This window comes from Periophthalmus magnuspinnatus, chromosome 7 (genome assembly GCF_009829125.3).
Source record: "Periophthalmus magnuspinnatus isolate fPerMag1 chromosome 7, fPerMag1.2.pri, whole genome shotgun sequence".
NCBI lineage: Eukaryota > Metazoa > Chordata > Actinopteri > Gobiiformes > Gobiidae > Periophthalmus > Periophthalmus magnuspinnatus.
The window spans coordinates 12,246,064-12,262,541 of NC_047132.1; the positions used below are offsets into that span (position 1 = coordinate 12,246,064).

The following is a 16,478-nucleotide window of genomic DNA, read 5'->3' on the forward strand; positions in this document are numbered from 1 at the left end:
AAACAATAAAAGGTAACATGGTGATCTAAATTTTATGTGCTAGCAGTTAATACTCCGTAGAAGTAAAATAGATCAGCAAAATTGTGTCATGAAAATAAGACATTAAAGATTACTCGAACATGAGTCACTCCAAATACAACTTTGGGTGAGTAAATGGGGAAACGGCTGTAACATGTTTATTTTGCCGAATGATCACTGACCACTGATTGAACCTCAAAGTATCTCTATTTAATTAATGTTCATTCATTTACATCCTTGAGAGTTAACATGACTTTAAACAAAGCTTTCAGATTAATGATTGTGTGACCCATCTCATGTCTGTCATCATCCATCCCATGATGCATCACTTTCTCCTCCTCCTGACTCTGTAGAATCACTCTCTGTTCCTCTAGGCTTGATTGCTCTTGTCTGCTCATGTCTTGGGTGCAGATTTCAGAGACTCCTGGGAGTATAAGACGTTATCTGCCCCGGTGACTTTTGCCCCGAGCTGAACAAGTAGAGGCAGAGCTCAGGGACTTTACAACACCACACGCAGGAGCTGAGTCTGAACACAACCAGACCAGTGCTCCTATAGATGGTTATCATGTCTGTGGAGGGATAGTCAGCTGTTTCCATAGTAGCATAATGCACACATTAGCAAAGTGACAAATGTTTCAGGATTCTCAGAAGCCTGTGATCAATCTGAGCGTTCACGGTCGTGTTTAGGAGTTTGATTTTTGAACTGAATGTTTTGAGTTGCTAACTGAAACTGTTGGCTAATGCTAGCTTGTGACTGTAATGTTATTTGAGAGGGACAATGCAAATCAGTTGACCTGTTGTAGTTCCACCCAAGATCAGGTTTTTATGGTCAGATTGTGTTAAAATATGTAAACGAGCTTTGTTTTATCATCTGCATTTGACCCACCCTTCACTGTCTCTGGGTTAAACCAGCATTTGACCCAATTTTCAGTGTCTGGGTTCAACCTGTCAGGAGCAGTGGTGCATATAGCTGGATGACTGGCCTGTTGAGAGACTGAATGTTCCACTGTATGGCGTTACTTTTGCTGAACAGTGGGATTACCCAAGTCGTGTTTGCTGTTTGTTTTTTAGTCCCATAATGCCACACTCCGAGCTGTAATCACACAGTGGATCCAGCTCCACTCAGAGAATAACAGTTATCGCTCTGTTCTGAAGCGCATAACATTTACTTACGATTGAAAAGTACCGCACAAGCATCCTGGTTTAGTCTGGAATCCTTCAAAATGCTTTTGATACTTTTGGTTTGTTTGTGAAAATGTAAAATGAAGTTTACAATAGGGCTTAAAAACTCCATAGAGATGGAGAGGGGTTTTGCGAATTACCCTGGTAACCCGCAAACAAGAGCTTAACATTAAAAATCATACTTTAAATCTTGCACTGTTGCCATAGCGATTAAATTAAAATGGCATTGCTTGCCCTGATCCATAGACTTTGGCATGTCCCTCAGGATTTTTAGTTAAACATTGTGGGACCAAGGGACCGCAGATCGCAAATAAAACATCCAATGGAGCCTTTAGCAGCGGCAGATTTAGTCACATTTTTACCCCTGAGACACTTATGTTTTTTCTAAATTCAAAATATTCAGGCTTCAGTCACATAGTCAATTTATGTGTGGATTAATGGTTTTATTATAAGGCGCAGGTGTACTCTTGTGAGTTTGGCTCAAATACTTCAGAGATGCGAAATAGTTTTGAGAGCCTTTGCCACGCCCCCTTTTTAGTCGACAGTCGATCAATAGGACAGGTCTGTAGTCCAAAGAGCAAAATTTCACTTTCACTCCTCAAACCAAACCCAAACTTGTTCTGTGCTTTCTTCTTTTTGCTACTTTTAAATCCCTGTAATCCCAATCAAATACTTTTAAAGGTTCTATATAACACAAAATTTACTCTTGAGAGCTTTTCTAATGTTCCCTCCTCAAAACAGACCTGGAGTTGTTTTGTTTCATTCACACATGTTTGAGTAACACTTTATTATTAATCTGTCTACATCTCCAAAACTTAACATGCCCTGTTCTACCGTGTGATGTCACGAAGTGGTAGTTTTCAAGTTAACAGCCCTTTTTACTTTTAGTTCAGTAGAGGTAGAGGGCAGAAATCGTCCAAATGATTCTAGTGAAGGTGTATGGAGTTTAAAAATGCAGTGGAGCACCTGTATTACCACTTAATGACATCACAAGGTGGAACAGTGTCAGTTTGAGAGAAGAACCCTAAATATGTATAATTTGTGTGTTAAACATGTGTGGATGAAACAAAACACAACTCCAGGTCTGTTTGTGATGAGGAAACAATATTGGAATAGAGACCAGAGAATTGTGTAATATGGGCCCTTTAAATGACACACAGATCCAGTCCTTGCAAGAATATTATATATATATATATATATATATATATATATATATATATTTTTTTTTTTCTTCAATTGACATTTACAGTACCTTTTTTTTTTTTTTTTTTTTTTTTTTTTTTTTAAACTGCTCCAGCTACATTATTAAGTTTATCATTTCAAAATGGTAAAAGTAACACAAACTGGAGCTGTCTGTGGTGGTCATTTCATCTGCAGAGAAAGATACAAGTTTAAAGCTTCTGTTTGTGTCAAAGGCTCTTTTCCTGTGGCTCATTATCTCCATTCGGACTTCCTCTGACCGCTTTGAGGCCTAATCTAATGTTCCCTTTAATCCCCTGTGTGTCAGATGCCCTTCGCTGTGTGTCAGATGCCCTTCGCTGTGTGTCAGATGCCCTTCCCTGTGTGTCAGATGCCCTTCCCTGTGTGTCAGATGCCCTTCCCTGTGTGTCAGATGCCCTTCCCTGTGTGTCAGATGCCCTCCCCTGTGTGTCAGATGCCCTCCCCTGTGTGTCAGATGCCCTCCCCTGTGTGTCAGATGCCCTCCCCTGTGTGTCAGATGACTAATTCATAGGTCTGAACTACAGGGTTAGCAGAATTTACACAGAATAAGACTCCATAGAGATGCAGGGGAGGGCATCTGATGCATAGAGACCTTTCAGAACATGTTTTTAGAGGTATAAACTACAGGTTTAGGAGCTTTAGACAGAATAGGGCATCGGACACACACACACAGGGGAGGGCATCTGACATTTCAGAACACACTTGTAGAGGCCTAAGCTACAGGGTTAGCAGCTTTAGTCAGTATCAGACCCCATGGAGACACAGGGAGGCTTATGTCTCTAGTTTTAATTCCACAAACGTGATTTGTGAGAAGCCGCAGGTTCAGGCGAGTTCTGCATTTAAGAGAAAACTGTTTCCAGGATGTTCACTGTAAAAACACACAAGTAATCAACTCCAAACAAGTGTAATCATGGCCACATCAATGTGTTTGTGCCATTTTTAGATTTAAATCAATCTGATCTTCAGAGGCACTCTACCCAATCTTTCTTTTCTGGTCTTAAAAAGTGAAAAACAGAACTAGTTCATTTTAAACAGTTTGTAGTGGTCCAGAGTTACTCCTCACTGACCTTCTGCATCGTAATGATTCACCATGACGAGCTTATAAGCACTTTTAACATTACAGTCACAGAAAAACTCTGCTCTGGTGTCTGAGGCAGCTCGTTGGCAAGTGGCAAGCTAACCGTGCACTTCCTGATTCTGCAACAATAAAACTAATCAGACACAGACTGTACACAGCAGACTTATTTTGACCTCAGAGCTGCTTATACAGTAGCTCTGTTCTGGGGAGAGACTCGTTTTTCTCAAACATGGAGAAAAGCTCCGTTTCAGGCCCTTTATGCTGTGAGCGAGTGAGGGAGGAGGGAGGCAAACTCCCAATGGGCTCTTTAACAATCACAATGCTGTTTCCTCATCAGATACTTGGCATTCTTTTGTTTTTACCAACTGTTTATTCAAGCCACCGTTTAGCTGAGCCACTGAAACCAGTTCTAGCCACAACTGCCCTGGGACAGGCTGATGGAAGCGGGGCTGCCTTTGACCCCTCTGATCATAACACTCATGAGCACACCACTATGATACTAGACAATGTGTGTGAAGTGTCTTGCCTAAGGACACAACAACAGTATGAACTAGAGCCACTGCTACCCCACTTTGAGATCACTGACTGTATAAAGACGTGGACTAAGTGAGTGTGACGTCGTCCACAGCGTTCGGCTCCAGTCAAATGAAGTTCATCGAGGCTAGAGCAGTTATAGGGGTGAATTTGGAGCCCAGTTGGAGTTACAGCTGTGAGTATCATAGCAACCAAAGAGCCAATCTAGAGCGAGGTTGTTGAAGGTAACGCCCCTTCCAATCCACACCGCTGGTTTAGCAGGGAGTGGGCCCCCGGCAACGCTGTCATTCAAACCTGTTTCTAACGTTAGTGGGCACGACCTCAGAGAAAGAAGGTGCCTGATTGGTCCGTTATTAATGTTCATATCTTGATTTATGGACACAATAGCCAAATTTATTGTTTGTATTAACCCGCTCTACACGATCCTGGTATTTGTAAGACGAAAATTATGACTGACAGCAGCAGTTACAGGGAGAAGGGAATTGGAGCTAGAGTCGCTGGAGGCGGACGTGCGCCCATGATCACTTCCTGTTTGGAACGCTGTGGCTAGCAGATTAGCTATGTCCATTTATATAAACAGTCTATGATTTGAACAATATTCACTTTAGCGGCCCCTGTCTATAATAAATATGGCTGTTGCGATCTAAAACCCCAGCTATAGCCATGCTGCTAATCTTTCATTATAAACTGCTTCACTCCTCAGTGTGACCAGCAGGGGGCGAGTGGAGCCAAACTGCTGCTCATTTCCTTATGCATTATTTTTAAGTTATAAACATGACATGGATTTACAAAAGTTTACATAAGTATTCAGTATAAACTAAACCTGATATATCTAAGTGGTTTTGTGAGTGTGGTCTTTAAAGAACATTTCCTCCTTTTTTGTTCGCTGCCCTCACCCCAGATGCCCTCCCCTCCCTTTTTGTTTGTGGCTTTTTTTCTGGCTCCTCCTTTTCCTCCCTCTCTCCTCCTCTCCCTCTTTCTCTCATCCTTCTCTGCTTCTTTCTCTATTCTCCTGTCTTCCTTGTCAATCTCTCCATCAACCCCCCAAACACACTCTCCCCCTGCCCCCCTTCTCTCTCCTTCTCCTCCCTCCCTCTTTCTCTAGTCTCTCTAACCCTGCTCCCCTCTACCCCATATCCCCTTTCTTTCCCTCCCTCCCTTTTTCTCCCCTCTTTCTATATCCCTTTCACTTTCCTTCCCCCTCTCTCTCTCCTTTAGCTCCCCCTCCCCTAATCTTTCTCCCTCTGTCCTTTCTCCCTCCCATCTCCCTCTCATATCCTCTTAATCTTTCCTCTCTCTCCTTCTCTCCTCCCTCTTTCTCTCTCTCCTCTCTTTCTTGTAACCAGAGCTCAGGGAATGGGAGGGCTTCCAGCATCTCGTTTGCTTCTGCCCTTTTAAGGCTAAAAACCAGGAGAACTTTTTTTTTCACTCCAGTGGGACAGAGAGGGAGAGGGAGAGAAAGAGAGACAGAGAAGGGGAGGAGGGATAGAAGGCGAGGGAGAAAGGTAGGATGGAGAGAGGGCGAGAAGGGTGTGAGGGAAAGGGGGGGGGGAGACAGGGAGGGAAGGGGAGAGGAAGAGAAGGAGCAAGGGACCAAAGTGGAGGGTGAGTGGAGACGGAGAGAGGAGCAGAGGGAGGGATGAGTGTAAGACATTGGGCGGAAGAGGAGGAAATGCTGCTGTGTGGAGTTAAACAGGAGGAGGAGGGGCTCTGTGGCTGGTTCAGGCTTAAACGAGACTTTACATTAAAACATTAAAACAACTCTGGAGTTGATAGAAATTTTTTTTTTTTCGATTTGTGTGTCACATTTTAATGTCGCAATTTTACATTTATTTATGACCCACAAACATTCACTTTGGCTAAACCAGGGCTAAACCAGGGCTAAACCAGGGCTAAACCAGGGCTAAACCAGGGCTAAACCAGGGCTAAACCAGGGCTAAACCAGGGCTAAACCAGGGCTAAACCAGGGCTAAACCAGGGCTAAACCAGGGCTAAACCAGGGCTAAACCAGGGCTAAACCAGGGCTAAACCAGGGCTAAACCAGGGCTAAACCAGGGCTAAACCAGGGCTAAACCAGGGCTAAACCAGGGCTAAACCAGGGCTACTTTAATCATGCTAAAATGAATAAATGTATAAAGATAGGCAGTGGACAGGGAGCTGCGGGTGGGTCAGAGGTTAGGGGGTTAGGGTCAGACAGTGGACAGGGAGCAGCTATCCACCCGCAAACACTACACAAATAAAACGATATGCAAATGGACGTCTATTGGTGAAGTATTCATTACTAAGGCTAATGCTAATTTTGGGGCATAATAAATAAATATAAAAATATTGTGTAGTCTTTATTTTAATTCATTTGAAATGTAATAGGTTTATATTTTCTGATTTTAATAAAAGTGACTGTTGGCTTTCAGCTAGCTAGCATGCTGCTGTGCACAGAGCCTTTGGATAGGACTTTGTTTTGGTTCATAAAAGGCTCACAGTTCTTATTTTTAAGTTCTTCTGATTATATTATAAGCCCTAATCTTTATACTCACTGAAATGACATTAAAGTCTTGACTCCAGTGTGTGATTCTCACATGTGACCTGTAAGAGTGAGCCTGTTCAACATCACTCACACATGTGCCATTCAAATGCTTCACTATAAGGACGACATTCGTTTGTGAAGAGATTGGTTTGAACTGTGGCAGTAATGGAGCCATCAGGTTGTAGAACTATCGCCCTTTAACCACAAGGTTGTTGGTTCATTCCCCGTTCTGTTGACATGGCGGCTGAGTGTCGAGCATCCTGCCTCACAGCAACAAGGTCTGGGCTTTCTGTGTGAGTGGGATTTGCATGTTCTCCCTGTGTGAGTGGGATTTGCATGTTCTCCCTGTGTGAGTGGGGTGTGTATGTTCTCACCGTGTCTGACTGGGGTTTGCATGTTCTCCCTGTGCTGGGTCTAAATGGGGTTTGCGTGTTCTCCTTTTGTCTGCTCAGACACAGGTAGTACATGCAATCTCCATTCAGAGACTGAAAAGCACATTTATTTCCTTAAAACAAAAAAACAACCTGACCTGTCTATGACCTGTAAGCGATCTTATGTCCAACCAGGATATGGACTGAACCATATTTGGAAGCAGGCATCCGGTCCACCGAATGTCTCAGTATTGGCGGCGATATCAAACACCAGTATCTAGGCCTGTCTCAATGACGCGGTTTGAAGCTCGATTATATCGCTGAAGTAAATACAGACGATAAACCATAATACTGAAACTTATTTATGCCAGTGACACAAAAAACCAAGAGCAGATTAAAACAACAAAAACTATACTTACTGCAGCTCATGATTTTTAATAATGTTGCAGATTTAGAAAACCGGAAAATGAAAGACTTTAATCATTAGTTTGAGTCTGTATTGAGTCATAAAAGTAATTAATTCAACCTTTTGCAACTTAAATCTTATCATATAGCCAAAAAATAAACAAAAATGTCATAGTACTGCAAAGAGTCCACACGAGAAATATTGACCCTGAAAGTATACTGTTCCAGCTTTAATATATAGAACTATATGTCGATATAGTGATTACGGTGACGTGACTACCAGCATCAGATCTGCGTGTCCCTATTCAAAGTTCAAAGCAAACGCCAGCTTGAGTACAAAAATACAAAAATACAGCTTTTGTTTGTCAAATGTGACTTCCTCGGAGTTCTGCTGGAATTCTAACAGTATAATTATAACACATTAGATTGAAATTCAAGATTTCATGACACATTTCAAATAATATCTTGACTCAGATCAAGTTTTATTTCTATTTAAAGTCATTTTAACTGGTTTAAATGTCATTGGTTTGATTTTTGGCTGTATACAGTGTAATGACAGTAGGCCCCAGAGCAGATGGAGCCAAGAGGAATGTCACACTTCACTCTCACTCTCAGGCCTTTTATGTCAATGTTTACGTCTGCGCTAGGTCTAGTTCTGGACTAAACTCGGGGGGCGGTGACTTAAACGGGACTCATTGTGACCGCCTTGAACAAGGGTCTTGAGTGCGTCCTAAACAGACCCCTCTGCCCCTCTAATGTGCTCCAGATGTGACAGACCCCCCCCTCTCTTTCTCCTTTCTCCTTTCTCATTCCCTTTCTCCTTCTCTCTTTCGCTTTCTCTCTTTCTCTCTTTCTTTTTCTCTGACTGTAACCCTCTGACACACACAAACACACATATACACACAGGTCGAGTCGGGGGTCGTGGAGTGATGATGTCATGGCTGCCGCTCCAGAGGGGGCCATAGCAACGAGCCAAACACATGAGTCATGGGAGTTTTCTTCCTCCCTCTCTCCCTCTCCCTGTATACTTCTCTTGTCCTCCCTCTCTTCTCCCCCTCTCCCTCTGTCAGCGTAGATGTAGAATAGGTCTTGTGTTGTCCTCACTCTCTCCCTCTCTCCTCCTTCTCTCCCTCTCCCCTTCTCTCCCTCTTTCAGCACAGATCCAGTAGGTCTTGTAATTTTGTCCTCCCCCTCTCTCCCTCCTCCCTCTCTCCTCTCCTCCCTCTCTCAGATCCTGTAGGTCTTGTAATCGTGTTGTCCTCCCCTCTCTCCTCTCCTCGCTCCCTCCCTCCTCCGTCTCTCCGTCTGTCAGCGTAGATGCTTGTAATGGTGTTGTCCGTATATGGCATCCTCGTGAGCCCGTCTCGGGTCTGTGGTGTTCTGGGAAAGTTGACACATTCTTCTCATGTTAAGGAGCTCTGAGCGTGTATGAAGAGTATTTGCTGAATGTTTCCTTCACTATGAGTCAGACTTGTACCATTTCTGAAGAAGCTGGAGACGAGGCACTTTCCAAACCTCAGATCCACTTCCAGCTCTAAGAACACATCTATACAAACGTTTGCAACATCCCTGATGTATTGTAGTTTGGATAAATAGTTTTTAGTGAAATATGCCCATCTGTTACATTCAGAATCATTTTGACAATATTGTTTCAATATTGTTTCTGTTAAAATATCTGGTTATTGTTTGCTTAAACCCATTGTGACTGGACTTGCAAAAAAGTCAGGAAAGCATTTTCCCATAGAGTGTAAACGCAAACTGCTCATGTTCAGCTGCCTGGGACCCACAGCTTTCACAAAGGATCATATCAACTTTTTCTCAACTCAAAATCCTTCAGTTTCCTTTAGTTCTGTTGCTCCTCTTGCTCTGATTGGTCAGAGTGGTCACATGGTATGAGTATGTTGCATACACAAGCGTCTTTTAATAAAGCTGTACATTTTAAAACTGTTCGCTGGGATTATTCTGTTAAAAAGATGAGTAAATCAGTAATTGGTCATTCGACCCTCCACAGCTCAAATCTGATCATACTTCAACAAAAACAAAAATCTCCCCATTATTGCATAGAAAAAGTCCCCATGATAAAGACTGAGCCCAAACAGACTGTTGCAACTTGTATGTATTGAATATTCAATCAATGTAGTGATTATGGTGACCTAGCGGCTAAAGGCTAAACTAGCAACAGTGGGCTCTGGTCATTCACTTAAACAGGCGGCCGTGTTTGACCCCGGAGCTTGGTCCAACCCTGTAGCCAAAAGTCCAGTGTTCATGTTTCCTCAAGTCCCAGGAATGCCAAATTGGTTTGACCCTAGTGTTGACCCTAGTTTTGACCCTCCAGTCTTCTTTGTTGCATATTTGCTGATTGTCTCTTGTCTGATTGCTCTGTGTATTTGCTGAGTGCTGTGTGTTCACATCCTCCACATTCCTGTCTCTGGTTCAGACCCGTCCTCATGTTTATCACAATGATCAGATTTCTGTGTGTCTCGAGGCCATGTTTCTTTGGGTGCTGTTCTTGGTAGCGTCAGGTTTAACCCTGTATTGAGCTGGTTTTATGGGGACACGCCCTGAACACCTTTGCTCTGAACCAAGTTAAACCCTTGTACCCACGACCATCACCCCTGCAGCCTCCCGTCAGCTCTGCTTTGCACACTGACATGAGGTTCCGGGTTCGATTCCCATGTTGCCCGGTTTGCATGTTCTCCCTGTGTCTGGGTGGGTTTCCTTTGGGCACTCCGGTTTCCCCCATCAACCCAAAACACAATTGGAGTTGTGTTGTTGATTGGAGATTTGCCAAAAAATGTTTAAACATACATTATTACAAGTTTTGAGTTGCATTTATTACATTTTCTGAGTTAGATGCTTCTTGTATTTGGTGATTTGAGAACAGGTTAAAAGTTGGTAGCAGTTGTTTTTATTATACCAAATGGCAAGAAGGTGCTGGGTTCGACTCCCAGGTGGCATTGGGCTGACTGGGTTAAATAAATAAAGCCAAAGTAGTTCTGACCATTACTAGCTCAAGATCTGGAGGTGGGTCCTACTGCTCCTGACAGGTTCAGGTTCAACCCAGGGACAATGAAGGATGGGTCAAATGCTTACCTTTACCCTACCGCAAGCTAATACAGTGACATCTGAATATTACACCTAAAAAAAAAAAAGTCTAAAAATGTCCTGAGCTGAAGGAGCAGATGGGACCAGTGTGACACATTTTTTCTTTTGTCAAACCAAATATTTGTGTTTCTGTTCCTAGTGTGGCGCTCATGAGAGTCAGCTGCTCCTGTGTCAGAGCTGGAAAATACACCAGAGACGACACTACAGTCTGACTCGTTCCCACGGCGACGCCTCACACACACACACACACACACACACACAGACGGACACAACACCAAAATGGCAAAACAGCTGAACAGGGTCACATGGTCTGAGGGTCTACTGTCTGTGTTAGGAGTTGCTATGGGAACGAGTCAGACGGATACCACTCGACTCTCCAAATATTAGTACAGAAATGTGTCCTCTGCATTTGACCCGTCTCTGGGCTAAACTTGCATTTGACCCATGCTCCAGTGTTTCTGGGTTAAACTTGTCAGGGAGGGACCCATCTCCAGCTAAATTAGACCTGACCAAGACTAGCTCAAGATCTGGAGGATTTGACCTATGGAGCATGTTTTGGGTTCATGAGAAAAACTAATGCCACTCAGTAGGGTTTTTCAGTGTTCTCCCCGTGTCTACCAACCAGGAATGGAACCAGAGACCTACTTTCTAATAAAATTAAGCAAAGGATTGTGATCTTTGTTGTCAATTTTAGTCCAAGAAGTAAAAATTGATGATCATTTTGTGCATCTCACTATGTTTTTGTTCCATCCATCATGCCCTTATATGGCTTTATGGCTGCTCCCCTGTTCACTGTTATAGCAATGTTTTTTTTTTTTATGTTTTTGGACAAGTTCCACTCAGCAAGTTCTGATCAGTGTGGATATTTCTGAGTAAGCTGCTTCTTGCGTTTGATTCATAGAATTTTAGATTTTTTTTTTTTAAATTTTTTTTTTAAAGAGTAGCTCCCTTCATATAGCCTCTCATCCCCCCTCTGTGTAGGCCCCTCCCCCCTCTGTGTCCTCACATCGCTCCCAGTTTGTGCTGTTTTTGGCTCTGGCTCCTTTAGATACTCAGACAGCCCCCCTTTCGTTTGCCCCTAGACCCAGAGAGAACAAGGGAGTCTGTATCGTGCACCATTTTGACTTAGTTTTCAATGTAAAAGATAGAATAATGTTGAAATGTAAAAAAAAAAAAAAACTTGAGAGGGCTTGCATCTCCACAAACCTGAATTCACCCTTTCTTAACTCCTAAACTGGCATGTTTGTTTTGACCCGAACGGGGCCTACTTTTCTCTGGTCGGTTAACCCGCCTGTCAATCTCACCCTCTGAAATCTGTGAGGCTGGCCCATAGACTGTATAAAGAAATGGACGTCACCCACAGCGTTCGGCTCCAGTCAAATGAAGCTCATTGAGGCTAGAGCAGTTATAGGGGCCGATTTGGAGCAGAGTTTCCATATTTGGAATTCACCGCTGGTTTAGTATGGAGCAGGCGCTTAGCAACGCTGTCAATCAAACCTGTTGCTAACGCTAGTGGGAGTGACCTTGAGGAAAGAAGACACCTGTTATTAATGTTCCTATCTTGATTTACGGACACAATGGCGAAATAAAAACCCAGGATTATGTAGAGCGGGTTAATAGAAGCATTTTAAGACCAAAATGATGAGTCTGACAGCAGCACACGTCTCCCTTCTCTTTAAAACACTTTTGCGTAATCTCGCTGGCCCCGCCCTCCCCTCAAGGCAGCAGCCTTCACCACCTCAGATCAGCTGACCATGTGCCTTTGTGCAACGCGCTGGTATGTGCTTGTTCTCTGCTCGTGCCCGGGCCCGTGACGGTTGCTTCACTCTCTCCTCAGATGCAAATGTAATGCACTGTAAAAAGAGTATACTGGAGCTGTTATGATTAAATTCTGATCATGTGAAGTTGAATAAAACTTCCCAGAATGCACTAGCACAGAGTTCTGATTGGCTGCAGGTAGTGAACATTCAGATCAGACAGAAGCGTTTTTTTGGATATCGGCATTGAAACTAGCAACCCAAATGAGTCATGTGAGGCTCATTCTGCTGGATAATCGTCATGGGAACCAAAACATTATATTATAACAAACAACTTGTCCATCATGTCCAATGTTTTTGTAATTAAGACTAAATCAGCATTAGAATTGTTATCAGTAAAAGTTATATTCTATCTGGGGACACAGTAACAGTTTGGTCACGGTTATGGAATTTATAAAACACATTTTGCATATGGTTCCTTTTTATCATAAATTTTTTCGTGGTGGGTTCACTAAATTGGAGCAAAGGATCATGGTCCTTGTAGTTCTCTTCCGTTTTGCCTTTTTCAACATGCTGCAACACAACAGTTTGTGTAGGCTATGTACATGACTCAAACCACTGGTCTGGTCTAAAGGCATATTAAATGTGTTGACAGCTCATGTTTTGCAGTGTGTCCCAGCTGTTCCCTCGTGTTCCTCTGATGTAAGAGCGTGAAGTTTATGGAGCTCTGTTGTGACAGGAGCCGATCTGCACAGACCAGAGAAGCTGTGCAATAATCCGACTGTATAATGAGACTTTGGGATCGCTGTGTTCTGAAAGTTACGGTGTTATTCATGTGGAAAACTCCCTCATTTTCTCATCAGTCTCGTCTTCGTGAAGCTTCAGCTCGAACTCAGATTGTGATGTACAGCCCACTGCAGAGGCATCAGTTTGTACCTGATAATTTTAATTTGACTGATACAATACTACATTTTAATTTATTCAATTTTGCCCTAAGCATTTTAAATTTCATATTTTATTTTAATTTTTACAGCTATGGGTTCTCATTAGATGCAACCACAGAGTGAGTGTATAAAGAAGTGGACTAAGTGAGTGTGACCCAGTCAAATGAAGCTCATCGGAGCTAGCAGTTATAGGGGCCAATTTGGAGCAGAGTTCCACATTTGGAATTCCGACCACGAGTATCATAGCAACCAAAGAGCCAATCAGGAGCGAGGCTGTTGAAGGTACAGCCCCCTCCCGCCCACACTGCTGGTTTAGCAGCGAACAGGCACTTAGCAACACTGTCAATCAAACCTTCTGCTAACGCTAGCAGGAGAGGCCTCGGGGAAGAAGGTGCCTAATTTGTTTGTCATTTAGTCTCTATATGAACCCTCCTCATGGTTTAGCTGTAAGACTCTGTACAAAACTCCGCCCACAAGTCTGTCACCCATGCTCCCACACGACAATTCTCCATAAATACACAAAAACATGATATAAAACTGTACACAGCAACTTGACAAACCTGATGTGATGTGCTGTAGTTTCACTCGTGGGATGCAGCTGATTGTGTTGTGATAGTGCTCTGAAGGGGGAGTGACTTGGCATGAAGAGCAAAGGTGATATTACCAATTTTAATGTTGTTTTCAATGAATATTTTCATTATCAAAATGACAAAAGGAAACATGGTCACCTCCTCCTCTTCCTCACTCTCACCTCCTCTCCTCTTTGTCAGTATCTCTTCCCTTCTTCACCTGGCTCACCTCCTCTTCCTCTGTCTCTCCTCAGACTCCAAGGCCATAGTGGATGGAAACCTGAAGCTGATCCTGGGTCTGATCTGGACGCTCATTCTGCATTACTCCATCTCGATGCCGATGTGGGATGAGGAAGAGGAGGCTGATGAAGGGCGACAGAAGACCCCCAAACAGAGGCTCCTGGGCTGGATCCAGAACAAACTGCCCGAGCTTCCCATCACCAACTTCAGCAAAGACTGGCAGACGGGGCAGGCTCTGGGGGCCCTGGTCGACAGCTGTGCCCCAGGTGGGACACAACTCCATTTCGATACTAAGGAAAAGAGTCAATACTCGATACTGATTCCCATACCACAATGATGATAAAAACACTTTCTTCAGATAATACACTGTGATTTTTCCACATGAAATGGTTTCGATACTAGTTTTAATATCCATTAGAATCAGATTTTCGATACTTTTGACAACCCTAGCTCTGAATGAACTCACTTGATGGGGTTAGAGACTTTTTACAAACTTTGTACTTTTAGTTCAGTTTTAAAACTGTTTTTTAGGCCAATACGTAGGGCCAACTTCCATTTTCTTCCCCAAATTCTGTTATTCCCACCCACAGCCATTTGTACTACCACAAGTCTTTGAGAGCTGTGTAGTTGTTTTGTGTGTACTCTTTTGGCAGCAGGTTGACCCTAACAAATATCGACCTCTGCTGGAGATTTAAGACTGATATCCCATATGTTAAACAGTGCAAATATTGTTCAGCATATCGATCTATCTCTAACCTGTACTTCAGTATAATTCTAGCCATGTCATTCTTACTAGTTAAAATCATGGGAACTACTGAGTGCAGCACAAGTCCCAAACCCCCCTGATCTGCGACTATCTCACTGCTGCCTCTGCTTCTTCTGTTTAATTCAAGTTTGTTTATATAACAAATTTAAAACCACTTGAGCTGACCAAAAGTAGTTCACTTAAGTCAACAAAAAAAACAAACATACAGATAACACGATAGATAGGAAAGGAACAATAAAACGCCATTATATCCTGTCTAGCTCATATTAAATGCCAGGGAGAAGTGGTGGGTTTCTTAACAAACAGAAGAGGACCTCATCGTCCACTCTGATTGGCCAGAGCTCAGACAATATTAACTTCATTTAGCAAGTTTCAAGTAATCAAATTGTATATCTGTGTAATCCCTCAGTCATCCAGGTCTGATCCATAGCAAAATAAAAATAAAATCTGTAATCAAGTTTTTGTAAAAACATGATCTTAAAATGCTTCTAAAATTCCGTTTAAAATATCTAGTACTTGAAGAAGTATTTTTATGCATAGGTCTTAATCTTAGTTAAAAGTAAAAATACTGCCAAATTGTACTTGAGTACTTTTTAGCCATGTAGTTGTTCATTTAGTTAGTTAGTTCAGTACAAATTAGTTCCAGTACTCTGTTATATTACTTTGGCCTTTTTTGTGTAATGTCCGCTGTCTAAAGCTGCACAGGTTACTTCCATCAGATGTAACTGTAATCTGATCACGCTAGAAATCAGATAACAGTCAGATTTGGATGTGCATGTAAACAGAACCACAACGTTTTAGGCGGAGGGTAGAAATGCATTGGTTTAGTAATGTTTTGTAATGGGCAATTTACGCCTTTGGACTGGAGTCTGCAGCAGAAGAACCAAAGTGCGTCATTCACGAGTGGGTGAGAGAGAGGAGGGTTAGGAGGAGGGAGAAGAGGGGGATGGATTGGGGAAAGCGGTAGAGAGTAGAGGGATGAAAGTGGAGGGGTGTACAAGACAGGCAAAGAGAGATGGGTGAGGGAGCAGAGAGAGGAGGTGAATTTAGATGGAAGGGGGGGTACAATGGAGGGAGGAGTGGACAGGATAGGGAGAAGGGGAATGGAGGGGGAGAGAGGGGAGTGGTCTAGGAAGTAAAGATGGAATAATGGGAGGGAAGGAGGAAGGGATGGGGGGAGGTTAAGGGAGGAGAGAGGGATGCAGAGGGTGAGAGTGGGCAGAATGGAGAGAGTGGGAGATGACTTGGTTTAGTGTTTACATGCTCTGGATGTCAGACATATTTGTGGATCACCAAGAACTGGAGCCACAGATAAGAAATGGACCAAAGATTCGACTTAATATATTTAAGTACGTTTATATCAGATTTCTATTTTAAAAAGTAGGATTTTGTTTTGTAAGTATTGAAAATCGGATGTTAATTGATGCCAAAACTAGTATTGAAATTAGATACTCATTTGAGCAGGTATTGACACTAAAGTCCCATTCAGCACAGAAATGAACTTTTCCTGAAAATCTTTGTGTCTCATACTTGTTCTGATACAGTTCAAGATCATTCTAGAGTAGTATACACCACTATGAACTTACTGGACACTGAGGGATTACACAGATATAAGGACGCATGGGAATAGAACACAAAGTACAAACAATTAATGTGGAAAATCACAGTATATTGTCTAAAGAAAGGTTGAGACTGAATCGTGACATTGAGAGATAAGTCCAGGGTCATTCTCCGCCTATGGCTCATATTTGCTCCAGTCTGACC

The 16,478-nt window shown here is 42.8% G+C and overlaps 1 protein-coding gene across 1 annotated transcript in view; it reads left to right on the forward strand.

Annotated features, from left to right (window-relative positions):
- The window catches only part of flna (filamin A, alpha (actin binding protein 280)), an 81,304-nt gene that overhangs the window by 19,161 nt on the left and 45,665 nt on the right, over positions 1-16,478 (forward strand). The window contains 1 exon segment of the mRNA XM_055223270.1: positions 13,963-14,214. Within this exon segment, the coding sequence (XP_055079245.1) occupies positions 13,963-14,214 (252 nt within the window).